At 43.0% G+C, this 23737-nt stretch overlaps 1 protein-coding gene across 21 annotated transcripts in view; it reads right to left on the bottom strand.

Annotated features, from left to right (window-relative positions):
* Window positions 1-23737, bottom strand: part of eya1 (EYA transcriptional coactivator and phosphatase 1) — a 58222-nt gene that overhangs the window by 14019 nt on the left and 20466 nt on the right. Inside the window, exons 1-11 of one of the 21 annotated variants that reach the window (XM_031850096.1) lie at window positions 23105-23381; window positions 15366-15493; window positions 14702-14767; window positions 13299-13376; window positions 11237-11303; window positions 10709-10851; window positions 9793-9930; window positions 5477-5559; window positions 4730-4928; window positions 3865-4007; window positions 3043-3126 (exon numbers count right to left, since the gene is read on the bottom strand). In XM_031850096.1, the coding sequence (XP_031705956.1) occupies window positions 3043-3126; window positions 3865-4007; window positions 4730-4928; window positions 5477-5559; window positions 9793-9930; window positions 10709-10851; window positions 11237-11303; window positions 13299-13376; window positions 14702-14767; window positions 15366-15489 (1125 nt within the window). In that variant the 5' untranslated portion in view covers window positions 15490-15493; window positions 23105-23381. Of the gene's footprint in view, window positions 1-3042; window positions 3127-3864; window positions 4011-4729; window positions 4929-5476; window positions 5560-9792; window positions 9931-10708; window positions 10855-11236; window positions 11304-13298; window positions 13377-14701; window positions 14768-15365; window positions 15494-17277; window positions 17466-23104; window positions 23382-23737 lie in introns of those variants that run through there. The other 20 variants (XM_031850076.1, XM_031850079.1, XM_031850080.1 and 17 more) reach the window with 20 other exon arrangements.

The following is a 23737-nucleotide window of genomic DNA, read 5'->3' as shown; positions in this document are numbered from 1 at the left end:
GGGGGGTCACAGTCTCATCGTAAATAGCCCATTCGCCACATACTTGTGCTGATGCATCATCTGATTGTCTCTCTAGGTGATTAAAACAATACCCCCTGAATCAACTACTTGGAGGTGTTTTTTGATATTTAAAATAATTCAAATAAATTAAAAAAGATAACGCGTGCGGACACAACTGCAACTTTTCCTTAAATCATGATCTCTGTCAGTAATGTGACACGTGCTGTAATGGTGATAGGGTTGCACTGTCTGTAAGATAATACCGAGACAAGAGTGAACTACGTTGTAAATAGTTAATGAGCCTGTGACAATGTGTGCGATTTTCCTTTTAAAAAGATAATAAATTGACAAAAAGTATTTTTCAGCATAAACATAAAGATATAAACCAAATCACAATCCACTACCACATACCATTATTATCACAAACAACATACAAAACATGTTATAATTAATTAACTGACTGGAGAGAAGCGCTACCATTCTTTTTTGTTGCTGCACAAATTGAATACCTTTTTTTTTTTAAATCTTAAATCTTTAATCAACAGATTGTCTTCAGCGAGCAAAGGAGACAATAGCAGGCTGTGGAGGAGGATTGTCTGCAGCTGGGTGAGACGGCATTAAAGACGGGACCAGAAGCGGGGATTAGGGAGTTAAACCACCTGAAGACACACCTGAGCTTTCTGCTGATTAACTGTCACACCCCACAATGCTTATGTTTTCACCAAAATGACAGCGGACAAACCACACAAGTAGACCTCAATCCCCACTTCTAGAGGCTTTCTCCTTCCTCTTAACCTCCCAGTTCGAATCAATCTTTCAGTCGGAATTCATCAAAAATAATTAGCCTCCCACATCAACCGGCTACCGGCTCCCTCTCCCCAACCTCCGCCGCTGTTGGTTGACTTAGCATAAAGGGCCGGTTTGGTGGGAAAAGGCAGTCTTCGCGAGTGAATGCTCTCCAATTAAATCTAAACAATCAGTCAGTGAGGGAGTTAAGAATACAAGCAGGCCAGAAGGCCAAAGTGCTGCTGCTGTCACTGCTCCAGCGCCACCTGTCCCGAGATGTCAGTGCCATCCACGGGGGCGCCAAGTTCCCCCCCCCCCCCCCTTTCTCTGAGCCCCTTACCAATAACAACCCCCCATCCATCCCCACCCACTTTAAGCTCCAGCTCTGGCCAGCCCAATGGCGGCTCAGCTGGCCTCAGCCATCAGCTTTATGGGGGTGAGCTGCCTTGATGCCAATTAAAAGAGCTGATAAGAGCAGCAGTGTGTTTATGTGTGTATGAGAAGAAGAGAAGGAGAAAAAAAAAGTCGGAGAGAGTGGGTGGGAGGTCACAGAGAGTGAGAGAAAGTGTGGATGTGTGCACACATCTATTTATAGTAGGCTCAGAGCAGCAAGGGGGGGGGGACTGTTTAGTAACTTTTTTGTTTATGCCACTAAGACGGGGATGACATGAATGACAGACGGGAGGGAAGAGAAGGGCTGGTTGTTGTGGTGGATGTCGGTCTGCTTCACTTTCTTTTCTGAGGAAGCTTACAGATCTGCGTGTCCGATAGGCTTTGAGGTAGCGTGCTTTGTGGTTGCTCTGAATAAGCATGTCTCCGTCTTATAATGCGGCTTTAATGTGATAGTGTCAGCAGGTTGGAGCATGAGAGAAAATTTAGTAAAAAAAGAAAAAAAAGGGACTGAAATGTGCAGAGGAGGAGAAAAAGAGGGAACAAAAGAGAAAACAGAGAGTGAGAGGGACTCTAGCGGCTGTCACATCCTATATGAGTTCTGATGAAGCGGGCCCTTATGGAGTCAGGAGTGTTTCCTGTTTCAGAGGAGCACACTGGAGACCCTGTGTATGCATGTGTGTGTGTTCATGTGTGTGTGTGTGGTTGGAGAGTCCCTCATCACTGAGCCACAGCTCCCTAAGCCTTATAGCTCTCTCTTTACCCAGCATGCAGGGCTGAGAACAAAGTAAATAAACAGTGGAGGGTCGTGGGGCAGCCCTCTTTCACCCCAAAAACAAAACACTGCCCCCATCAAACACCCCTCATACCAGAACAAAGGCGCAGAGCTCGGGCTGCAGACGCTAAGCTCTCTGACATATGAGGAGCAATATGTCATTTTTGACTTCAAAACCAGACACCTCCATAGCCAAAACAACCGGTGATTACAAATGTTGCTCCCCCAACAAAATAGAATTAGAGATTTATTACTTATTTAAAAAAATGTGAGAGTGATGAATTGATTCAATAGTTATACACGTATTTATATTCAAATGGCAAAATAAGACCTGGTGATTTGAAGCACTATTAAGGCTACATAGAACCTATGACCTCAACAAAACCATGAGAATATAGGATTTTGCTTTATTTCCCAAATTGTTTGTTTTGAAAGTTTAAATTTAGAGAGGCAATTCACATGGAACAACAAATAGCAAAGCCTGGAAAAGTAAACTCTTCATCTTATAAGCATTCACAGTGACATGGGATGGAAAATAACCTTCCAGTAAAATAACAATAAATAATTGATGTACACATCTGTAATTCTATCTGAATCCTAATTAAGGCAGGTTTGAGAGAATCTCTGTGTTCTAGTTTGAGTTTTGACTGAATTACATTCGGTGGACTCAGTTTCCTGCCAGGGTCTCCGGGGAGATCCCTCTCTGAAAAGGATGGATTGAGAAGCACTTAATTAAACTAACAATGTGGCATTTCTGAAGGAGAAAGGAACACTTAAGATGTGTCAATAGACATCCAGAGTGCAACTGTTGTGAGCCCCTACAGCTGAGCCCCGACCAGCCATGCAACAGCTGCAAAGAGCAGTCAAATACTTGTCAAGCCTCATTGGGCCTATTAAAAAAAAAAGAAACAATTATCTGTACATTGAGTTCTGCTCTACCTTCTCACTATGGACTCAATGAAATCTATCCCCTGCTCATTGGCCGTTTCCAACCACTCTAATCTTCTTTTTTTTTCCTCCCCCTTCTTTTTAATATTCATGTGTTTAGCTGATAAAGTGCACCGCTACTGCCACAGTCTGATGTCACTCACCCGTCCATATCTGTTGGCATAAGAACCCGTAAGCAAGGAATGGAAAACGATGATTGTTTCATCCAGGTCCCAGATGAAAACTCGCTGGAGAGATGGGGAAGGGGGGGGGGGGGGGACGGACGGACGAAAGAAACAAGGAAAAAAAACAGAGAGAAAAGAGGCAAAATCAATGGTGCACTCTGTCGGGCTGCAAGGTGATCCTCCTGGTCAATAGGCCAGGAGCGTGTATTTGTGCGCCACAGGGACCAGGATCCATTTGCTCGGGTTGGTCACCGCAACACTCCTCCCATCACCCCACCGCACGCTCTCCATCCTCTGCCCTTTACATTAGCGTAATCAATAGTGACAAACTAATTAACTAGATATGTTAACACGCCATGATGTCAGCGCTATAATGGGTGCTATTAACTTCGTTTGAATTCACATCATATTAATGAAGAGGCCTCTTGAGTTTATTTTGACATATGGTCACTATCAAAGTGTTGTATGGCTCATGGCTCAATTCAACCATTGTTAGTCACAGTTTGTGTCCGGTCTTTGATGACTAGAATATATACATTATTCACTTCAACGATGACTCACTTAATCACAAGCCTGATTGTTTATTTACGAGGCATACATCAGAACTTTATATATGTGTTTAGTGATGTCATATATTCCACACTGCAATCAATAATGCATTCATAGTTAAGGAATCAAATATTTAAGAACGAACGCCCATCAAGTGTTAAAGCTGCTGTGGCGGCCATATAAGTGGATTAGTGTCCATGTGCCTCAGACAGGGCGAGGCTGTCTGTCGCCAAGGTAGCGGGCTCACCCTACCTCAAGGTCGGAGTCAGGCGGCGGTGATGGGTTGTTGTTCCTTCTTCCCCGGCCACGTGACTTTCCATCCGATGCCCGGCGCAATCGATCCGAATCTGAATCTTTAATGGGGGTTGATGGACTGTGGATGGTACTGTACTCTACTGCTGAAAGGAAGGAAAGAAGGAAAGAATAAAAAGAGCGCATCGAAGATGAGCTATTATCTGCTTTTAGCAAAGAAGAGTGAGTGACCATTTGTCTTGATGTGGGACGGACAGCTTCCTGGGACATTTTTTTTTGTGTTTTGTGCCGGCCTACAGGTTTACAAACATATCATAAATCAGTTGCGGAACACAGTTACTAAAAGCTATAGTGCTCCATACTGATTTAATAAACCAGAGGTAATGGAGTACATGTCAACTAGATATATCAGAGATGTCATTTATATAAAGTGGACGACTGTGTATGAAATTACGTTTAGTTAAAGCCTGATGTCTTTGGTGTTGATTGATGACAATTTCGAATGCAGCCATAAAGTTTTAACTGACTTATAAAGATACAATCAGTGCTTGATTGCCAGATGATGCATTAATGTCACATGAAATTATGGAAAACTCTACATCAGATTTCAGTTAGAACTTTTTTTGTCTTGCTTGCCACACTATGTGATGGTTGAGACCACATCCTACGCCTCCCTTTGTGCATTTGGGTCGGGACATATACAGTTCTTTGCCGTTTAGCTCATGTTCTCTTATCAGGAGCAACTTCCAGTCAGTCAGAGGGAGGGGTTCGCTGGCTTGCTTGTTTGAAAAATAAACATGGCTCTCAAACTCCCGATATTCGGGTTACGCAAGGCAACCTTGTGACCCTGATGTTTGATTCTTACCTGGAGGGTTCTCTGTGAGGGCGTGGCTGGTGATGCCAGTGGGTGGCTCCTGGAGGGTGTAGGTGGTGGTGGTGGTGGTGGTGGTGGAGGGCGTGCTGGGGCTGGTGTTGTTACTCGTCATGTAGGGTGAAGTGTAGGGTGAGCCGTTGTAATACTGAGCATACTGCCCCTGGCCAAAGGCTGGATAACTGGCGTAGTCCTGTGGAGAAAGACAGAGTAGGGAAATGATAGGTTGCACGCACAAGGCAAGTAAAGATAAACAGAAAGATATGTTCAACGTGGTGTGAAAGGGAAGATTTAGATCAAAAAGGTGAAGAGAGACAAAAGGTAGCCAAGTTGTGGAAGAGAAGTAGCAGGTTTGGCAGAGTAACGTGAGATATGCCCTGCACCAGCATTGCTACTTTACAGTGCAGATTCCAAAACATAAACGCAAACACATGTCTGTTCTGTCCGACATCTGGTCTTTTTTTTTTTTTTTTTTTGTTTTCTACCTCTCCCTCTCTTCTGTGGCATAATACATTTGTGTTGGAGGAAGTGCAGTAGATAATCCCGCGTACAAATCTTTTGACGTCCCGAGTGATTTATGTTGGAATGTGTCATGGATGAAATGTAACATATTGAGTATGCATGTTTCATAAAGATTTCCAGGTTGGGAAGACGTCTGCAATTCCCACTCATATAAACTCATAGCTGCCTACTGATATCAGATCGCAGAAATGGAACGAGCAGACGGAAGTGCACGGCTACCTGCTGTGTGCTGTTGAAGCCGGTGGAGTTTGTCAGGGAGTTGTTTCCTGGATACAATCCTGACGTTGTCGTGAAAGTACCACCTTTAGGGGAAAAAATAACACTTTTGAGTGATGTATAAAACATATTTTATCAAACAACACTGTCAAATCTGCAGTACTTCAAGCAGTGGAGTCAAGAAATGAAATGGCACATTGTTCGTGGGGGGTGAAAAAAGATATTCTTTTGTGAAACAACTATTCGAGGTGGTGAACAGAGGGAGGCCTGAGGGAGCGCTCCCAACAGTGGCCTTATCTTTCTCCTCTTCCTTCCTTATCAGTGATTGGATCAGGCCTGATGAATGACAGAGGGGGGGGGGAGAGAGGGGTGAAGGGTGGACAGAACCTGCTCCCACAGCCGTCCAAGCCCGCACAATGTGAGGAAGACAAGAGACTTTTGTGTGTGAGCTACCGAAGGGTGGCGTGGGGTGAAGGAAGGGGTGGGGGGGGTTTGGAAACGATGGATGGAGCATGAGGGTGCCAGGGGGGTGTGCATGGGCAGTGTAGTGAGACAGGGATGTATAGGGAAGAAGGGTTGAGGTCGCAGTGAGTAGCACAGAGGGGGTTTTCTTGCCGACATCCAGCCCCAATGAATATGTATGTTCCTCTTGCCACTTGTTCAAAGGACGGTCCTCCTGGGTAATTAAATCATTCAAAAGGGTTGATAGCATCTAATGGCTTAATAATATACATGACATGAGTTATAGAGGAGAGGAGCAGCAGCGGCGGCCCCCTGGGGGCACGGCTTCTTTCTTCAGCGGCCCTCCACCTGCACCGGCATGTCAGGAGGAGCAGATTAAAGGGGATCACAGACTGGTAGGGAGACACGGAGAGAGCCGTGTGCATTAAAGCTAACATGATCCCAACTGTTTTCAATGATCTGTGTGAGCAAAATAGTTTTATAGCACTAAAATATTTCATTTCATTTCTATATAGTGCTTTATAAATGTATAAGTGTTGCTTCTTATTGGCAAATTTAAAAGAGAAAACTATCAAATCTCAAAATGTTTATAATGCCACCACAACAAAGAACCAAATGAAGCTGATTTATCCATTAAAAGAAAATCAAGCAGGTTGGTTTAGTAACAGAGGGTTCAGTTTGAAAGACTTTAAAACAAATAATCTATCAAAAAAAGTTTAGAAATTGCACCAAAGTGTCATCGCAGTTATTCAAACCTTTACAAATACAACCCCTGGGTAATATTACACGCTTCTGTTCATAAAAATACAAATACATATATCTACAGGGGACATGAATTAGCACTACCATTGCATTATTTTAAAAAAGCGCCTTCACTTATCACCACAGTGATCCCCCGCAGCCAAAAAATATCCCGCAGTTTGAGTGAAAATGAAAGGGGAGATAAATTTACTGTTCCTAAATGGGGGCGTAATTACACCTTTGTTCCCAGAGACAAACAGAAGGAGTTCCTTTCATCCTCTGGTCATTGGCCCCATCAGGAGGGCCCTCCCACACCGTGACAAACGTGAAGCAGCTTTTAGTTCGGGGGGGGGGGGCATGAAGGGTACCGTATGGAAACCACGAAAAAGAAAAGACGTAGGGCAGTGTTTGGCCTCGTCAGTTGGCTAAGTACCCAGCACTGTGGCCCAAAAAGAGAAACAAATACCTCCCAGAGCTCCCAAGATTACTTGGATCCACTAGTTATTTGTGCAGTTTCTCACTCTCTGCTTCCAGCAATTACACACACAGCAGATTTTTTTCATACCTTGTTCTTCCTGCTGGCCTTATTTTCATCTAAACTGATCTTTCTCTTTGTTGTTTGGTTTGATATTTCAATGCCTGCAGGCGGAATTGCCGCAAGAAAGTTCAACATCAAGTGAAAGTCGAACAGAACGATATGACAGAGACAAGGAGGCGCACGGCTGCGAAGGACAACAACTTAGCCTAATGCACAGTTCAAGCGGCCATAAAAGCCCTCACTGGCGGCGGGGTTTGAGGGTTGCTCTGTGGAGAACAAGGAGCCACATAAAAGCTGAGGGGGACCCCCGCTAGCAGTGAGAATGAGCCCATGCTGTTGGTGGTGGTGCTGGTTATAGTAGGGGGGGAGAAAGAGGGGGTCTTGTGGTTCCCTGGGGGGGCATGTTTTCTCTCCCTCCCCCTGTCCTGCTCCAGTTAGTTCACTCACTCAAGACCAGACATCATCCCTCCCTCCTCTCCTCCTTCCCTCCTGCCTTCTGGCTCCACAATTGGAAGTCCATTTGCTTTGCTTGATCAGTCCCCTTAGCCATGGGCTATGTCTATCATCAGTGCACAATATTTGTAGCAGAAGTTTGTATGCCCCACTTGGGAATAGGCTATCAAGTCCAGATGGGGCTCTCCTTTTAAAAAAGGCAGACGTAGCTTCAGCTTCTTTAGCTCGCACCGCCACTGGGACAGAATGCTGGAATCCAATTATTCACCTAATTAGCATCTGCTCAGTCCCCCCCCCCCCCCCATCAGCACAATCTCCCTGTCTCATCACGCACCTTTTTGCTGACAAACCATGCGCTGCCTTACACAAACTGCCACTAGTTGTTGCAAAACTGAGGCGCACGAAAGCGCTGGTCTCTTTTTTACAATTTGGTGCCATGACTTTAGCACCCACACAAAGCTCCATGGCATCGGACAGGAAAGTAAGGAGTAAAACCAATAATCTAATCGTCCTCCGCCTTGACAGCTGGCCACAGGCTGGTGGCGGGGACACTGACAGAGAAGGGGGGGGGGGGGGTATCAGATGTGGAAAAAGAGTCTTTGGTTGGGACACCCAGGCCCGAGGCACCTCGCCCGGGCAGATCAATAGGCCAGAAAGAGTAATGATGATGGTGTGGCAAAGGGCCAGAGCCACAGTTAGAGAACTCAAGGCCAGAATAGTGGTCAATCTGTCATCTAACATGGCTGTCAAATACTAACGCACTTAACGCTACGTGGGGCATCCGATAGCCAGAGATAGCAGGAGATAGCAGGAGGGAGAGACAGAGTCAGACGGAGGGAAAGAGAAAGACAGCAGTAAGAGCATAATACTTGGAAGATGAATGGGCACATAATACTGTCATCGTGAGTTAAACCACTAAGGGCAGGACAGCAGCTTGAACATTCTGCTGTACATGGTCTGTCTCTTGTTCTCTCTCTCTCTCTCTCTCTCTCTCTCTCTCTCTCTTCTTTTTCAGGCGGTCGGCTGCACGCTGCAAAACTCTGGCAGTGGCCGACTGTATTTGCTTAAGAGGCGTGGAAAAGAGCCTTCCCCGTGCCACATCTGCTGCTGAGCTGGCGTTATTTATTGTGAGATTGTTGCTTCCCAACAACATGTGGAGATGTTTTCACTGTCACACTTTAGATATTACAAGTGGGGAGACAAAGGCTGTGCTAGCTGTTGGCTAAGTGTCCTCGCCCAGTGCAGGTGGAACAGAGGCTTTGTGAACCAATACAAACAGAGGATAATAGAAACACTATATGGCAGAAGGCTTGATCGACATTTAAACAGAATGTATGATTGGACGGGGAGAGCAAAAGAGGAGGAGTGCAGGGCGCAACGACTCCTCTTTCTAAGGTTTCAAGGCCATAAATCTCTCTGGTCTCAGCTCTAAAACAAATACAAATATGATCACAGGGAGAGAAAAAACAAATGCTGGGGAGTGGGGAGGACATGGCTGGTGCCTCCTAAGTGCCTGCCATTTTCCATCTGTGTTGATTCTTCTAAGAGGAGAAGAGAGGAGAGGGAGGCAGCCGCCGTGGCTGCAAATAACAACCGTCGGGATGCAACCGTCTTTTGGGGAGTGTAAGGGCCATGTTGTGAATCCGTCTGGCTCTGTGTGCTAATAAATCAGGGACAGAAACCTTTTTCTCTAATCTTTAATACAAAAACAAAAAAAGAATACTAAACCTTATTTGGATGGTCTAAGGCTAAGCAGAGGGAACACATGCCAGGAACACGTAGGAAAAAAGGGATGTTGGAAAAATAATGTAAAAGAGAAGACGAAGATGAATACTTTAAAAAGACAGAAAATGATACACAGATAGAACAAAGCAGGAAAGACTCGTACCAGCAACCAGATAGTCGGTGAATCAAAGTCAATGCTCTGTCGTTTTGTAAACCACCCATAATGTTAGCCATTTCAGCTATTTCGCTGCAAACATGTTACAAGTGTAAAATTGGACATGCTGACAACTTTAAGAGTGTGTGATGGCATCTCATGCATTTTGACCCCCATACAAACACCCTAATAGGCATGTGAAGGTGCACAGAGAATGAGATGAAGCATTCACAAAGACGTCCTCACCCTGCATCTGGTAACTGTAGGGGGCCTGTCCTGTCTGCGGCGTTGTGAAGCCAGAGCTGTAGCTCAGGAAGCCGGTCTGGCTCGGGGACTGGGACTGGGTCAGACCCCCTTCCGTCTTTATGCCTGCCCACAATGGACCTAAATCAGTTAGTGACACCAGATCGGTTTGCTGCACAAACAACAGTCAACGCATAGGTTTCAATAACACTGGACAAAGCAGAGGGACACAACACACTTATTCACAAAGGACGAGGAATTTTACTATCACGAATTGTTTAGAAATATTATCTCACACTGAAGAGTTGTCTACTTGGCTGTAAAACCAAAAAGCGTGTTAGGACTAGGATTGTTTGATTTTATGTAGTGTTATTATTATTATCATCTAATATAGGTCACCTGTGAAAAGATGCACAAGTAATAAAACATTCTGCTTGTGTTTGTGAGTTAAACTGGCCACTGCTTACGTTCAATCAGTCACAATGCAGTTTCTATGCAGCGGTAGGTTGCAGGACTCCATTCAAATAAACAGTGTAAATTCCTCCACATATTGGAGAGTCTTTTGGGGTCAAAACACTCGAAAGACTTTGGACAAATAAAGCCCACAGCGAGCCATGTACTGTGTGCAATGCCAGAGAAAACCAGTTTTTGTTTTCAGATTTGTATCATTAATCTTTCAGATCTATCGGAACAGCTTGACGAGCACATTTTATTGCAATGAAGGAGAGTATGCAGGCACTAAACAACAACTCAGCATCTGTGCCACTCCTGCTTTACTGGAGGAATTGTGGGAACAAGGATTGTTATGAGCAAGGTCTTGGACCTGGCCTTTAGGAAGGAAAAAAAATGTTTAGTTGTAGTCAACATGCATCTTTTAGCAAGACAAGAGGAGGTTTTGATGTGTGTTGAGAAATCTTACCATAGGCTGGGATGCCATAGGGCTGGCCAGGCTGGGGGTAGCTAGCATAAGCTGCGGCCTGCTGCATTCCTGTGGTGTACTGCGTCTGCCCATACGCAGCCATATTTTGGGATGAAGGGGTAGGAAGAATATGCGGATATGTTCTGCTATTTGAGAAAAGAAACAAAAGACAAAAGTGAGAAAGGGAGGCAGGAAGAAAAGGGACCATGTTTTACTACTAAAACCATAACACACACTTTGCTAACTGACAAATTCCTTCTGATTGTGCTACTTCATTTTAAACAGCGAGCCAAGCCGTAGGCCCGATAGCATGGCGCAGCTCATAGACATGGTGGAAGAACAATAAATGGCAAAGGAAATTTTTTGCAAGATAATAATTACAACAGATTTCAGAGTACGCAAGCTGCAGACATCCAGGCAAACAAAGCCGGTCGAAAAACCCCCCGATCTAGCACAAGGATCTAATTAAAGAGCCAAATGAAGTTGGTTGCTGCTTATTTTCTTAAAGAAAAATAAAAGAAGCCTTACTTGGAAGGGTATATCTGTGGAGAGAACTGGTGAGTTTGTCTTGGGCTGAAGCCACTGGTTCCAATAGCTGAGGAAAGTTAAAAAGAAAAGAGGCAAGCACATATTTAAACATTAAGAAATAAGGTAAATATTGTCTTTTGCCAACAGAACTTCTGGATTCCAAGGAAACAGTAATTACATTGCATTGCTGTATTTATTTCGGTAACCTCATTTAAGGTTGACAACCGGAGACCAATAATGAAGCAAAAATAATCAGGTAAGAACATCAGGTTTTTCTGCTGACCCGCGTATCTCTGAGATACTTCTGGGCTGCTATGACGACCGCTGGTGTAAACACACACAGGATGGACTGAATCAGTCTCGGCCTGTGGCTTCGGTTGCCTTGGGCCTTTTTTCGAGCCACAACCACATTGGAAGTGACTACACTGATTGCAGGTAATGAGTGCTACTGCATAATCATTCCTGCATTAAAGCGTACGACTATGTGATTCCACGGTGCTGTTAACTTGGGAAAGTTCAGCCACAAGTAACTCACAGACGTACACTTGTTTTGAATCTGGATTAAGGATTATATAAAGACACACAGTGGTCGTCACCGGTAGATTGTATTTTTTTTGCAAAGTAACAACTCAAATAAACTCTTCTAAATAGGAAACTTTATATTAGTGTTCTTAATTTGTGCATGCAGGCTTCAGTTCGAAAATTTGAAATATCAATTTTTAGAAAATTAGAAGTAAAATAAATCTAAACAAAATATTAAATTCCTGACGCACAAAAGATCCAGCCTGCAAGACTTCAGTTACAAAATTGACAGTAAAAAGGTTTTATTGGTTTTACTGAATATAGTATTTACATCTACATTTGTAATAGAACACAACAGGTGAATTTCAAATTATATTACAATACATTAATAAATTAAAGTTTTATCACACATCTACATTTAATCATATTCATGCAACAATCACAGTTCTGCCGCATTACTCGCATTTAACTGCAGCGGAGCGATGCATTTCTTAAAGAAACATCTGTCTAATTGGTCGTGACATGTAAAATAAGGGATTTGGTTGCGGGGGAGCGCTAACTGTATGTAACTGAATGCTGTAACCCCTCACACACGTTATTAATATTGAACACTTTTCCCACATCAGCAGCACCTGCCACTGGACAAAACATACTCTTCTCAACGGAGCTTTGGATTTCCCCGTGGAGGATATCAGGGTGTACGATTACTAAATTTCATTAATATTGTCAGAGACAAAAGTCATGGCAGTGATTTATGCGCTTCTAGAGTTAAGTATCAAGTGCTTAGTTAAACAGTTAAGGAAATACAGGAAAATTAGCAGCAAGATAACACCATGCAGTTGGATACTATTAATAAATGTTTATAGAAAATAGTGCCGCAGGTTGACATATATACTGGTGAGGGTGGGAAAAGAAATAAGCTGTAAAGTTATCACATTTGTGAATATTTCTTTCAATTCCTAAAATACTCATTATACTCGGAGGTATTTAGGAAGAGATGTCCCTGCGCATGTGTTTATGTGTCTGTATGTGTGTGTGTGTGTGTGTGTGTGTGTGTGTGTGATGTTCCCGTGCTGAGAGGAGGGTGTGAAAACCCTGTCTCTGACAGGCCGATAGAGTAACAGCCCATGGAGAGTGAAGGACTACTGGGACGCCGTGTCACCCCACTGGACAGACAGGTTCAGTGCATTACAGGTCATAATTCTGTCCTCATTGGCATGGGAACACACACACATACAAAACAAACACATGCGCAAGAAAGCACGGCATATAAATATGCTGACAAGAGTAAGGCAGAGTCGCTTGTGCTTCAACACTCACACACACTGACACACGTATTGGTGTTTTAGCTGTAGGGACTCTTCCTGGGGCCCTCACTAATCATCCCTCACTAATCAGTTCTGCAGCTGTGTGTGTGTGTGTGTGTGTGTGTGTGTGTGTGTGTGTGTGTGTGAGAGAGAGAGGCAGCCAGACACATGAGGGCGCACACACACACACGCACAGACACACACACACAAACTCAACAGTCCTCCAGCCTCACCTGATCCTGAGAAGCTGTCTAGAGAGGTGTCTGCTATTGAGGTGACGATTTCGCTGCTGCTCATTGGTTCGGTTTTAACTGCGAACAAAGAAGCCACACTGTCACCAGATGCACCAAATCAAGTCTGGAAAAATAAAAATAAAAACAAAAACAAAAAGATTAACGATCTCAGGATTTCAGACTATGTTTTAAAAATATAAGAAAAAGTAACTAAAAGTAAAATAAAAACAGAACTGCAAAGGGAGGAGGGTGGAACAACATTCCAACAGTATTTATAATAATGGCAGGAAATTTATATAAATAATTAACACTTACTTTTGTATCTGTTCAAATGGTTTACTCATCTTTATTGGTAAAGAGGTGTATTATAAATTTAGAATTGTGCTTGAGCCATTTCCTAATTTAAAGCTCATGAATTTATTTTAGATATGTATTTTAACTACTTTCCAAGCACAATATAAATCAAACTTTAATTTGACAGAACATTCTACTTGGCAAAAAAAAGATGACATTATCATTTAATAATAAATTAGTGCCTTATCAGTACTTGAATGTAAACGACTGTAAATGTGTGATAGAGTCACAGATAAAAGAAATTAGCTCCGCAGGGATGTACGACTACAATTGAAATGTCAAGGAAATGTACGGCGTATAAAATCTTTTTAGGAGTGTAGCGAACGCTGTTTGACCTTGACTCCATTATACAGCTCAGCGATAGTTCGGCAAAGACAATTTCACAGCTTTCTGACAGCTCAGGAACCTTTGAAATTAATCCATTTCACTTCAGGCGGGCTGGAGGACTTTTTCTTTTTTTTTTCTCTTTTTGGCAAAACAAATTGACAATGTGGGCAAGGGAGTCATGCTCAGTGGAATCCCTCATGGGTTGAAGAAGCTATTTGCTGTCATGTTTTACATGTTTCCGCTATGCTCGCTCAGTGCAGAAAACATATGTTGACAAGGGGCAAAATGCATTTGACAAATACACGGATGAAAAGAAATAGTGGTAAGGTGCATGCATAAGCTAGGACACACTCAGGTCACAGAGCACACAATAACCACTGTGTTCAGGAAACGGCGTGGAACGACCAAATGAAAACAAAATGCACAGTATGCAATCTGGCCATTCATTAACAACGGAATCAAATCCAGTCAGTGTAAAATCATGCTTGAACAGAATACCACCACAATTACAGCAAATACCAAAGACTTTCTGAATGAAAGGCACAATAGTTGAGTCAACTGATAAAGTATTTTTGGGACTTTCAAAAAAACCACAAATGCAATGTCTTCATAAATGAAGTAAGTGGTTCGAAAAGGTAAACTACAAGGAGCGCGTTCATTCTCGCCCTCAGTTGAAAACACCAAGTATTGTCCTTTCATTGTGTCACCAAGAGTAGACGAACCTGCAGCGGACTGTGAGTTAGAACCTAACAACCAGTCTGCAGTGGTAAGCATTGTGATGTTATCACCTATGGGAAAGAAAGAATGGCAAAGGGACACATGACAGTCTGCACCATGTCCACGGGTCCTGTGTCACGAACACACAAAGAAGAAAACCCTGAGCTCAACGCACTGACTAACCTGAGGCTTACGTGACAGGGAGGATTGTGTTGGTTTGTGACATGGGCATGACTGCTTTACTAAACAAAGGCTCAGATTTAAGCGCAGCTGAATCACCTGAGTAAATAACTATGTACAGTGGAGACCTCATGCAAAACTCCGTCATTTCCATGCTATGGGCTTTGAATAATTACATGGTTACTTAAATAAACAGCTACTAGTTACTGGAAGACAACTACTGGTAGCATTGAATTGTCGAAGCTAGAGTCGACATTGCAAATCAGCAAATATGAAGTGCATGTTTAATGCTATACTACTGCAAAAAAGTATTGGTAATTCACTACAAATGCATTAACGCTACACTGCACTACTTTCATATCAAAAAGTCAGCTTCACATGGATTGTTACAATATAGCTTCTGCCACCATTCTCAGCCCTTTTTTCAAATGTACAACAGCACACAAGGCTAGAGAGAGCAACTAAAGAGCAACGGCACCGCAAACATACCTTCAGTGCCATTGGGTGTCATGGAATTGTTATTGATGTGGGAGTTGTCGAGGTTGGGACCATTAGGAGACTCACTGCTTCCACTTACTCGGCTGTGAGGACTGGCTAGATCCTGCATTTCCATAGACCTGACGAGACACACACACACGCGCACACACACACGTGCACACACCAAATCAAATTACACATATCACTCTGGTTTCAGGGAAGACACGCAGCTATGGTACACAATGCAATGTGCACGATATGCGGAATTCAGCAGGCCAGATTTAGATGAATAAAATATGGTGGTGATAATACAAAGTAAAAAAAAAAAATAAAAAGTAATAGGAATGAGTTGGTGAGTAAAAATAATATTCCATTCAAGCTACGTTTGAAAATCATTATTCACCGCGATTTGACTAACAACTACCTTGCACGTGATATATTCAATTGAATTTCAAATACTGGTGTTTTTGTGCGATGCCAAATGACAGCGATAAATTAAACATATGAAAATTAAAGATACAAGCCAAAATGTGACACACACACACACACACACACACACACACACACACACATTTGCACAAGCAACAACAGATTGGAATTGCGAGCTATGAAACGGATAGTAAACATCTTGACATGGCAGTTCCTGATTTCTCTCATTACAACAATCTCACTGCAAGTCACCGTTTTACATGAAGTGAACACAAAAGTGTTTACTGTCAATTTACTCTGCTGTATCTTTAAGCAAAAAATGGCCTTAAGTGTTTATCGTTTTGTGCGGTATATCGAAGACTGTTAACAGATGTTTGCTGGTTTGAGGCTATGGTTAATGTGCCTGTTAAAAGTGCAGCACTCTGCTTGATTGTAAGAGCCCATGCCTCAGTGATAGGCAGATGAGAAGCTCATGAAGCATGCGTTTGCTCTGGCAAGCTCCTTAATTGTTTCTGTGTTTATACAAAAGACCACGCCACTGAAAACATTATTCTATCTTCTCATTTGTGCACTCAAAGGATTTGATCAAGTGTAGACAGTGGAGAAGAAAAGAAGGCACGAGTGATTTGAAAACGACGGCCACAAGCTGTAGACCCCATTTGTCTCTGCCACTGTTTTCCATTGCAACAGTAAGTTAATGAAATTAGGACACAATGTTTTGTACATTTCCAATTATATTCCGGAGCTCCGGGTATCTCTGCTATCGATAAACATTGGCCTTTTACACGAGGCCGCAAAGATAAATGCTCAAGAAACTCGGAGTATTCTGAGTGCTATCAGATGGCACGAAGAAACCAGATTTATCTCACAAAAAGATTCAATTCGGATATTTGATTATGTGCATCTACTCCATTTAAGATGATATTATAATGTTATGATACATTGCGGTACAGCTTGGCAAATGTAGTCTTATCTTGTGGTTTAAGTCCAATTTAATTCATGGCAAAAATATATATATATATATATTTAAGTATTCTATAACAAATCAAATAGACCAAGATTCAAGCGACAAAAAAACCCAGTAATAATAAAAATAAACAACGACACATAAGGTTAAATCTGTCTTTTTCACACATACTACCATAACGGAAGCTGCATTGTCCTTTTCCCAGAAGTATATTCATTTACATCTACCCTAAAAATATCACACCCTCCAAGCACACAACACCATAGAGGTACATTACAGTTCAATCACATTAAGGATCAACAATATTTCTACATCTCACTACTCACTCCTGTTTTCTCCTCCTTTGCCCAAACTTTTTATTTCTCATTAGCTGATGGCTACAGAGTCTTTACTATCTCCAATCAGACAACACAGCCGGCTGAGAGAGGCTGACAGTTATTTAGCAGAGTTGTCTAAGTCAATCTCTGCCGCCACGCAGAGAGCTACACGTCTCTGATGCTGCTGGCACTGGCTCAGCTGGGCTCTTACCTGGACCTTAGATGGCTTTGAGTCCTCACACACCACACTCCCTGTCTTTATTCTGCCTCCACCTGCCGCAGCAGCAACAATGTCACTCCTTGTTATTGCGGCTCAATGTCACAGTCCAGAGCCATCCATGACACAAAAAAGGCTTGTCTGAGAAAACATTATTGTTATTGTGGAGCAGAATGGGAAGAGAGGGCTGGCGGGGAAGAGGGGGGGGGGACGGGACAGAGGCGTGCATTGTCTCTCTCTCTCTCCGAGCCACGGCCCTATACTCCACTGTTGTTTCCTACTCCGGGTCCTCCCTCCTCCCCGAGCAAGGGGAGCACGGCCAAATGACGGAAAGGTGATTCATCATTGGTCTACGACAGCTGCAAACTGGATTAGCCCTCCCCCCCAATCAACATGCAAAGCGGCTTAGCCAAGGTAAGCAGGAAGGGGTGGAGGAGTGTGTGGGGGGGGGGGTGGGCGCGTAGGGGGGGGGAGGGGGGGGGGGGGGGTTGTGGGGGCGAAGGTAGGCAGAAGGGTGAGGGGGGTGAGGGAGAGCAGAGGGTGGGAGAGCCTGGCCGCCCGCTTTCCTGCTCGAGGTATAGCCTGCTGCTGGAAGGGAAGACGGGACTTGTTGAGCGGAGACAAGTCAAGCGTGACGCCCCTAGCATCTCCAGCAGATCTTTCATCTGCAATTGACACTATCTGAAATTTATCAGCACTCCCCCCTCCCGGCATACTGACAGGTCCTAATGACCGTCAGGGCTGCTTCCCGCGGGCTTGCCCCAGCCTGGGGCCGTGGAACAGCACAGACATACACAACTTCCTCACTTCACGGCCGGTTCACAATAGACAGAAAGGCAGATATATACATATAAATATATATATGTATATATGTATATATATATATATATATATATAAACCCTCATTGTTTCTTTCTCTGTGGCAACACAAAAACTCATTCTTCAGTCTTTTTTTTAAATGTATTTTTCTTTAGAACACAGAGACACATAACTCATGTCTGTATGTCTGCATACACACACACACACTTATGCACAGGCCACTTCAGAGGCCCCCAGATCAGTGGTGCAAATGCGCGCACACACACACACACACACCCACACACACACACACACACACACACAGGGCACTTTAGAGGCCCCCAGATCAGTGGTGCATCTCAGACAATGAAGGCGACTGGAAACAAGAACACGGAGAGCATATGGAGCCACATATGTTTCCTATGACGCTACGAATGCCTCTATTACTCTCCTTTAGCTGACAGTTACATTTTGCTCTGTCCACTCCCGCTCTGCTCGTCTCTCTCCAAACATCAAGCAGAGCCGTATACTCGCACGACTATAGCACTATATTAGACTTGACTCCAGCCCACCATGGGAATACAAGGTCCAAAAAAAGGTCAAAGGTATTCAACTGGTCAGGAAAAAGAATTCTTTTAAAAAAAAATTAAAAAAATCCTAGCATGATTTTTTTAATGGTTGCCTGTTTACATGAGCCAGGGTAACCTGAGCTGCATGAGGTTTTTTTTTCTTCTTCTTTTTTTCAACAGGCTTTGCTCTTCACACCAAAGCAAAGCCTTCATGAATACCATTCCAGCTTTACAATATGCCTTCTCTCCCACTGCTAATGGCACTAGCCTTCTTTGTGGAAAATAACCATTACATTTCATTCCCACTTTAGAAGCTACGGACAACGGCAGTGCCTCCCCTCCTGACATTTCCCCAATGCTAAAATATGAACGCAAGAGTGTTCATGGAAAAGAAAGTCCACGGAGGTACGAGCCATAAAGACGAAAGAGAAACACATTTTGCCACAGCACATTAACAGCGATCACAGAGAGAGCGCGTTGTGGTGGAGAGATGTGGTATGGTGTGTGTGTGTGTGTGTGTGTGTGTGTGTGTGTGTTCGGTGGCTGGTTTCTCTGTTCAGCAGTTCAGGCCAATGAAGCCATTACCATGCTGGTGTCTGAGCCATTGCCAACAGGTGAAACCGGCCAGGTGAAGAGACAGAGGGGGAAGATGGGAGAGGAGAAGGGAGGGAGGGAGGGGGGGGGGGGGGGGGAGGGATTTAAAAGCACTAGCCTTTCTTCTGCGCCGCTAAATATTTATTGTTTAAAAAAAAAAAAGGTCTGAATTCAGCATCTTTGATGTGCTTCTTAGTTCAACCTGAACTGCCAGGTCTTTGAAGCAGACAAGAACAAAGCCAGAGTAGATGAAGAGCTGGAAGTGTCATCAAGAGGAGGAAAAAAAGAAAGAAGAAGAAGAAGAAGTGCCACAACACGCTTCACTCACGTTTGTTTGCTGGCCCCTTTTTGTTTCGCTTTACTTATTTCAAGACCTGCGTCTCCAAAGGTAAACACAGCCACAGCCAAGCTTTTAGCATAGATCATGTCAGCATGCAGGCTGTCTGACCCGCCACCAATCGTATATATATATATATTCACCTTTGCTAGATATTTCATATAAGAGTTATACCGCTTGCTTTAAGTGTTTTCACACACTGAAGCTTACTGTTGCAAATAAAAATAATCAAAGCAAACATGATGTTAAAAAAGAAATATGCTTAGTTTGTTCCCCTTCTCCCCTCCCTGTGTCATCCTTACTTGATATTAATTGTATAGGGCACAGCCTATAGTCCTTTGAATTGTACAGTCTACGTAAGCCATGTGTTGTGAGTTACAACTTTTGAAAAACAATGCTTTAATCAAAATCTAACTTTAAAACAGCTAATCCCCACTTAAGCTGGTCAGCTGAATCCACATGGTGGCCCAGGAAAAATAAATCCACTCTCAAAGAATGTAGATGCAGACAACAATTGAACACAGATGTGAGTGGAATTAGGCACAGTTTACAAAATGCTACACTTCACTTGTGTCTCTATACGTGGCCGAAAAAAAGACGGCTGCCAGCAAATGCAACATTAAATAGCTCGGCGGTTGTTGTTTTTTTCATCCTAAAAAGTAAAGTATTTAAGATAAGACAGCCTTTTCACATTTAAATAAAATGGATAGAACATTTTAAAATAACATGGTGGTCTGATTTTAAACAGGGCAATTTTCTAAACATGTTTTCTGAGAGGCAAAATAACACTAGTTTGTTTTAATGCATTGTTGCAGCAATATAAAAATCAAAATTTTGGTTTTTTTTATATTCCATAAGCATTTCTTTATACTGATCAACTGTACTGGTCTGTACTTGCTACAAGGATTAGACTTGCGGCAAACAAATGATAAAAGCACATGGTGTTATTATGACACATCATTTATAATATTTTCTGTAATTAAAATCATAATTATTAACAGATGTGCTGTGTGTTGATATGCAATTTGTCTCTCTCATTTGGCTCAATCTGACATGGGGCTCCGGCAATTCACTCAATACCTACGTTAAATCTGTTAATACTGTGCTCTTCAACCCTCAAAATGATTTCCAGAAGGCCAGTTCGACCCTTTGAGGGGCCATCAAATAAGAGTTAAGGTGCACATTTTATCACAACCTGCCTATATACCACCGTGACCACCGCAGAGCGCGAGAGGCTTTACAACACGAAGATGAAAGAAAGTCCAGTGACAAAATCTCAACGATTATGTCACTTTAAAGCTTGTTGGCTGGTTATTCTTACTGTCTTAAACCCGAAGCAGTGTTGTTGATTATCATCTCTGCAGGTTTTAAAATTGCTTTCACATCAACATTGCAGAGGGAAATAAATTTGCAGGTTTTTTTTTACATTTTAAAGAGCAATTAAATGATATGTGATTAGAGGGACGTTCTTCTATAGCCACATTTTCAGCACGATCCCTTTCAATACAATTTATGTTTCAGGCTTCCTTGTTGTTACAAACACAACACACGAATGGGTTATCAGTGAATGAGAACCTGCAATCAACAGAAATCTCAAGCTCATTTCCTGTTCTTTCAGCCACATATTCCAGATCCAAACAGTGGCGTGTTAACAAAATAACACCCCCACAGTATTTAGTAAACAACTCCTGCCCACTAATCACCCACAATGGGTTACTTAATAGGAGGTCCCCTATTTCCTTCTTCTCTCTCTCTCTGCCCCTTCTCCCTCTTCCTTTATAGCTCTATCAGTGAGGCTCGATCAATTAGCCCTCTGTGTCTTTCACCGTTGTCAATCTCCTCTCTGAGAGAAGAGGAAGAGGGCTCGGCTGGCTAGACACATCTATACGGCAGGCATCAGGCCTTGGGCAAACAATGTCACCGTCAAACCGCCGACCACTCCTGCTTGTACACACTGCTGCTATACACATGCACGGAAGCTCCACATGCCAGGCGGAGAGACCCTGATCGCTTCCCTGCGTATAGAGCAAATACACAGTGCAAACAAGCCCCAAATCAGCCTGCTCATTATCTGTTAATTGGATAAATAAGGTTATTGTGCGAGTGAATGGTTGCAGCAGGCGATCACACACACTGTCATGTTTGTCTGCACGGAGCGGAGGCCGCTCTGCAAGCAGTCTCTGGCCCCATATAGCCTAACCTCTCTGTTTCCTCTCTTTCATCTACAGACACACACCTTTTTTTTTTTTAAATGCAGGCGTTTGAAAATGACAGGAATTAGAAGGTGAAAAAGGAAAGAGGAGGGAAAAAACAATTTGAGAGAGATGAAATGCCCCTTCACACACACACACGCACACACACACACAATAATTCCCTGACTTGTGATGTAAGCCTGTGATCATACGCAGAACATTAAACCAGAACATCCTTCAATTAGAGAGGCTAGTGATTAGAGCGGGTGAGTCATCTTCACTACATGCGAAATATACTGGCGAGTGGAGGAGCAGCGTGGCCGGGAGTCGAGGCCTGTTGTCTCGGTCAGACGGCCGAGAGCCTCTCAGGTCTCCTCGCAGCATTCCTGGCCTCAGCAGATGGCATTAGATGTCAACTGCTTTAACTGTGTTGCTTTTTGTTTGTTCTGCCAGTCAAAAAGGGGACTCCTGCAGGGACCAGCGTGTTTTCCTAGCCTGATCAAAAATGTGAACTGGGCCAAGCAGAAGACGATATTTTCAAAAGGGGAGTTTGGATACATTTGGAACTAGTATATGACTCTCTCCTGCTAGCAAAATAGACTTTATTTGCTATTTAAAAAGGTAATTTTTATAATTCATGGAGAATTTTTTTTAAAGGTAATTATGTTTAGGTATGAAATGTTTTTTACAAATATTTATTATTGCACACAAATTGGACTGTAACATTTCTAAAACTATTGGACTAAAAGCAATTATTATAATACACTGTAATATACCACGAATTGTTATTTGAATTAAATCTTACTACATTTTTAAATTGACCTCTTCATTAGGATGAGAGTTGCATTTACTTTCACTTAAATTAAAATTAAGAATCCATTAAGAGCACATTCTTTTTGCTGTTTATCTATCAGTCAATAAATTACAGCTGACCTGTGATGATTAAAGCCTTCCTCTCTGCTTGATATTATTACCATCATTACCATAATTTTTGAATGGCTCAACAGTATTACAATTTTTAGAATATTAAAGGTGTAGTAGGTGCTTTTTCAAACTACAACAATTAATGACAAGATGAGTGCAGAAATGAAATGGTTACTCCTGCTGCTCTGTTGATGTGAATACTTTGATTGACATTTATATCTTAAATTAAATGCTTACGCAAATGTGCAAAATAAAGGAGATAATTCCATACACACACACACACACACACACACACACACACACACACACACACACACTGAAATACCCCCAAAATTTGAAAAAGAATAGACAAGACAGTAAGTAAACAAACATACCAAACATCACATACAAATTAAAGCCATACTCACTACAATTATGGCTGAATCCCGGTGTGTTTATCCCTTCTTATAGCTTCTTTAAAAAAAAAAAAAAGAATCTTCTACAGAGAGATCGTTCAGTCCAGAAGAACAGACAGCAAACTTTCTGAAAAAGAGTGTCGGTAGAATCTGTAGCACAATAAATGTAAACTACAAGACTGCTTTTTTCTTTTTCATTTTAGGTGTTGGAACCCATGGAGCCCCGCGCCGTATCTCAGGAGACCCGGTCCTAGTGAGAAAGAGAGTTGTCCGATTACTGCTTCAGGCAGTGACTAGTGAGTGTCTGAGGGAGAGGGAAAAAAAGAGAGAGAGAGAGTGAGAGAGCGAGGGAGAGGGAGGGAGAGGGAGGGAGGGAGAGGGAGGCTGCTGCCGTTTTGAAAAAGCAGAAAAGTTGCTCGCTGCTCTCTCACAGGAAGACTTTGGCTCTGGAGGAGGCACGGGGGAGCTGTGCCTCACACCAGCTCCCCATATGTCATCCGCTCACAGCTTTAAGCAATACGGCCCTCTCCAGATCCTATCAGTTGAGACTAAAGACAATGAAATGTCAGATCTCTCCGCCGGCCTGCTTGCCCACTGGAACACCAAGGCTCCGCTCACCCCAAGGGCCCACGCTTTTCTTCTCCC

The sequence above is a fragment of the Anarrhichthys ocellatus genome, unplaced genomic scaffold, assembly GCF_004355925.1.
Source record: "Anarrhichthys ocellatus isolate YVR2014 unplaced genomic scaffold, GSC_Weel_1.0 scaffold10, whole genome shotgun sequence".
NCBI classification, from domain to species: Eukaryota; Metazoa; Chordata; class Actinopteri; order Perciformes; family Anarhichadidae; genus Anarrhichthys; species Anarrhichthys ocellatus.
This window is presented reverse-complemented; position numbering and strand designations above follow the sequence as displayed.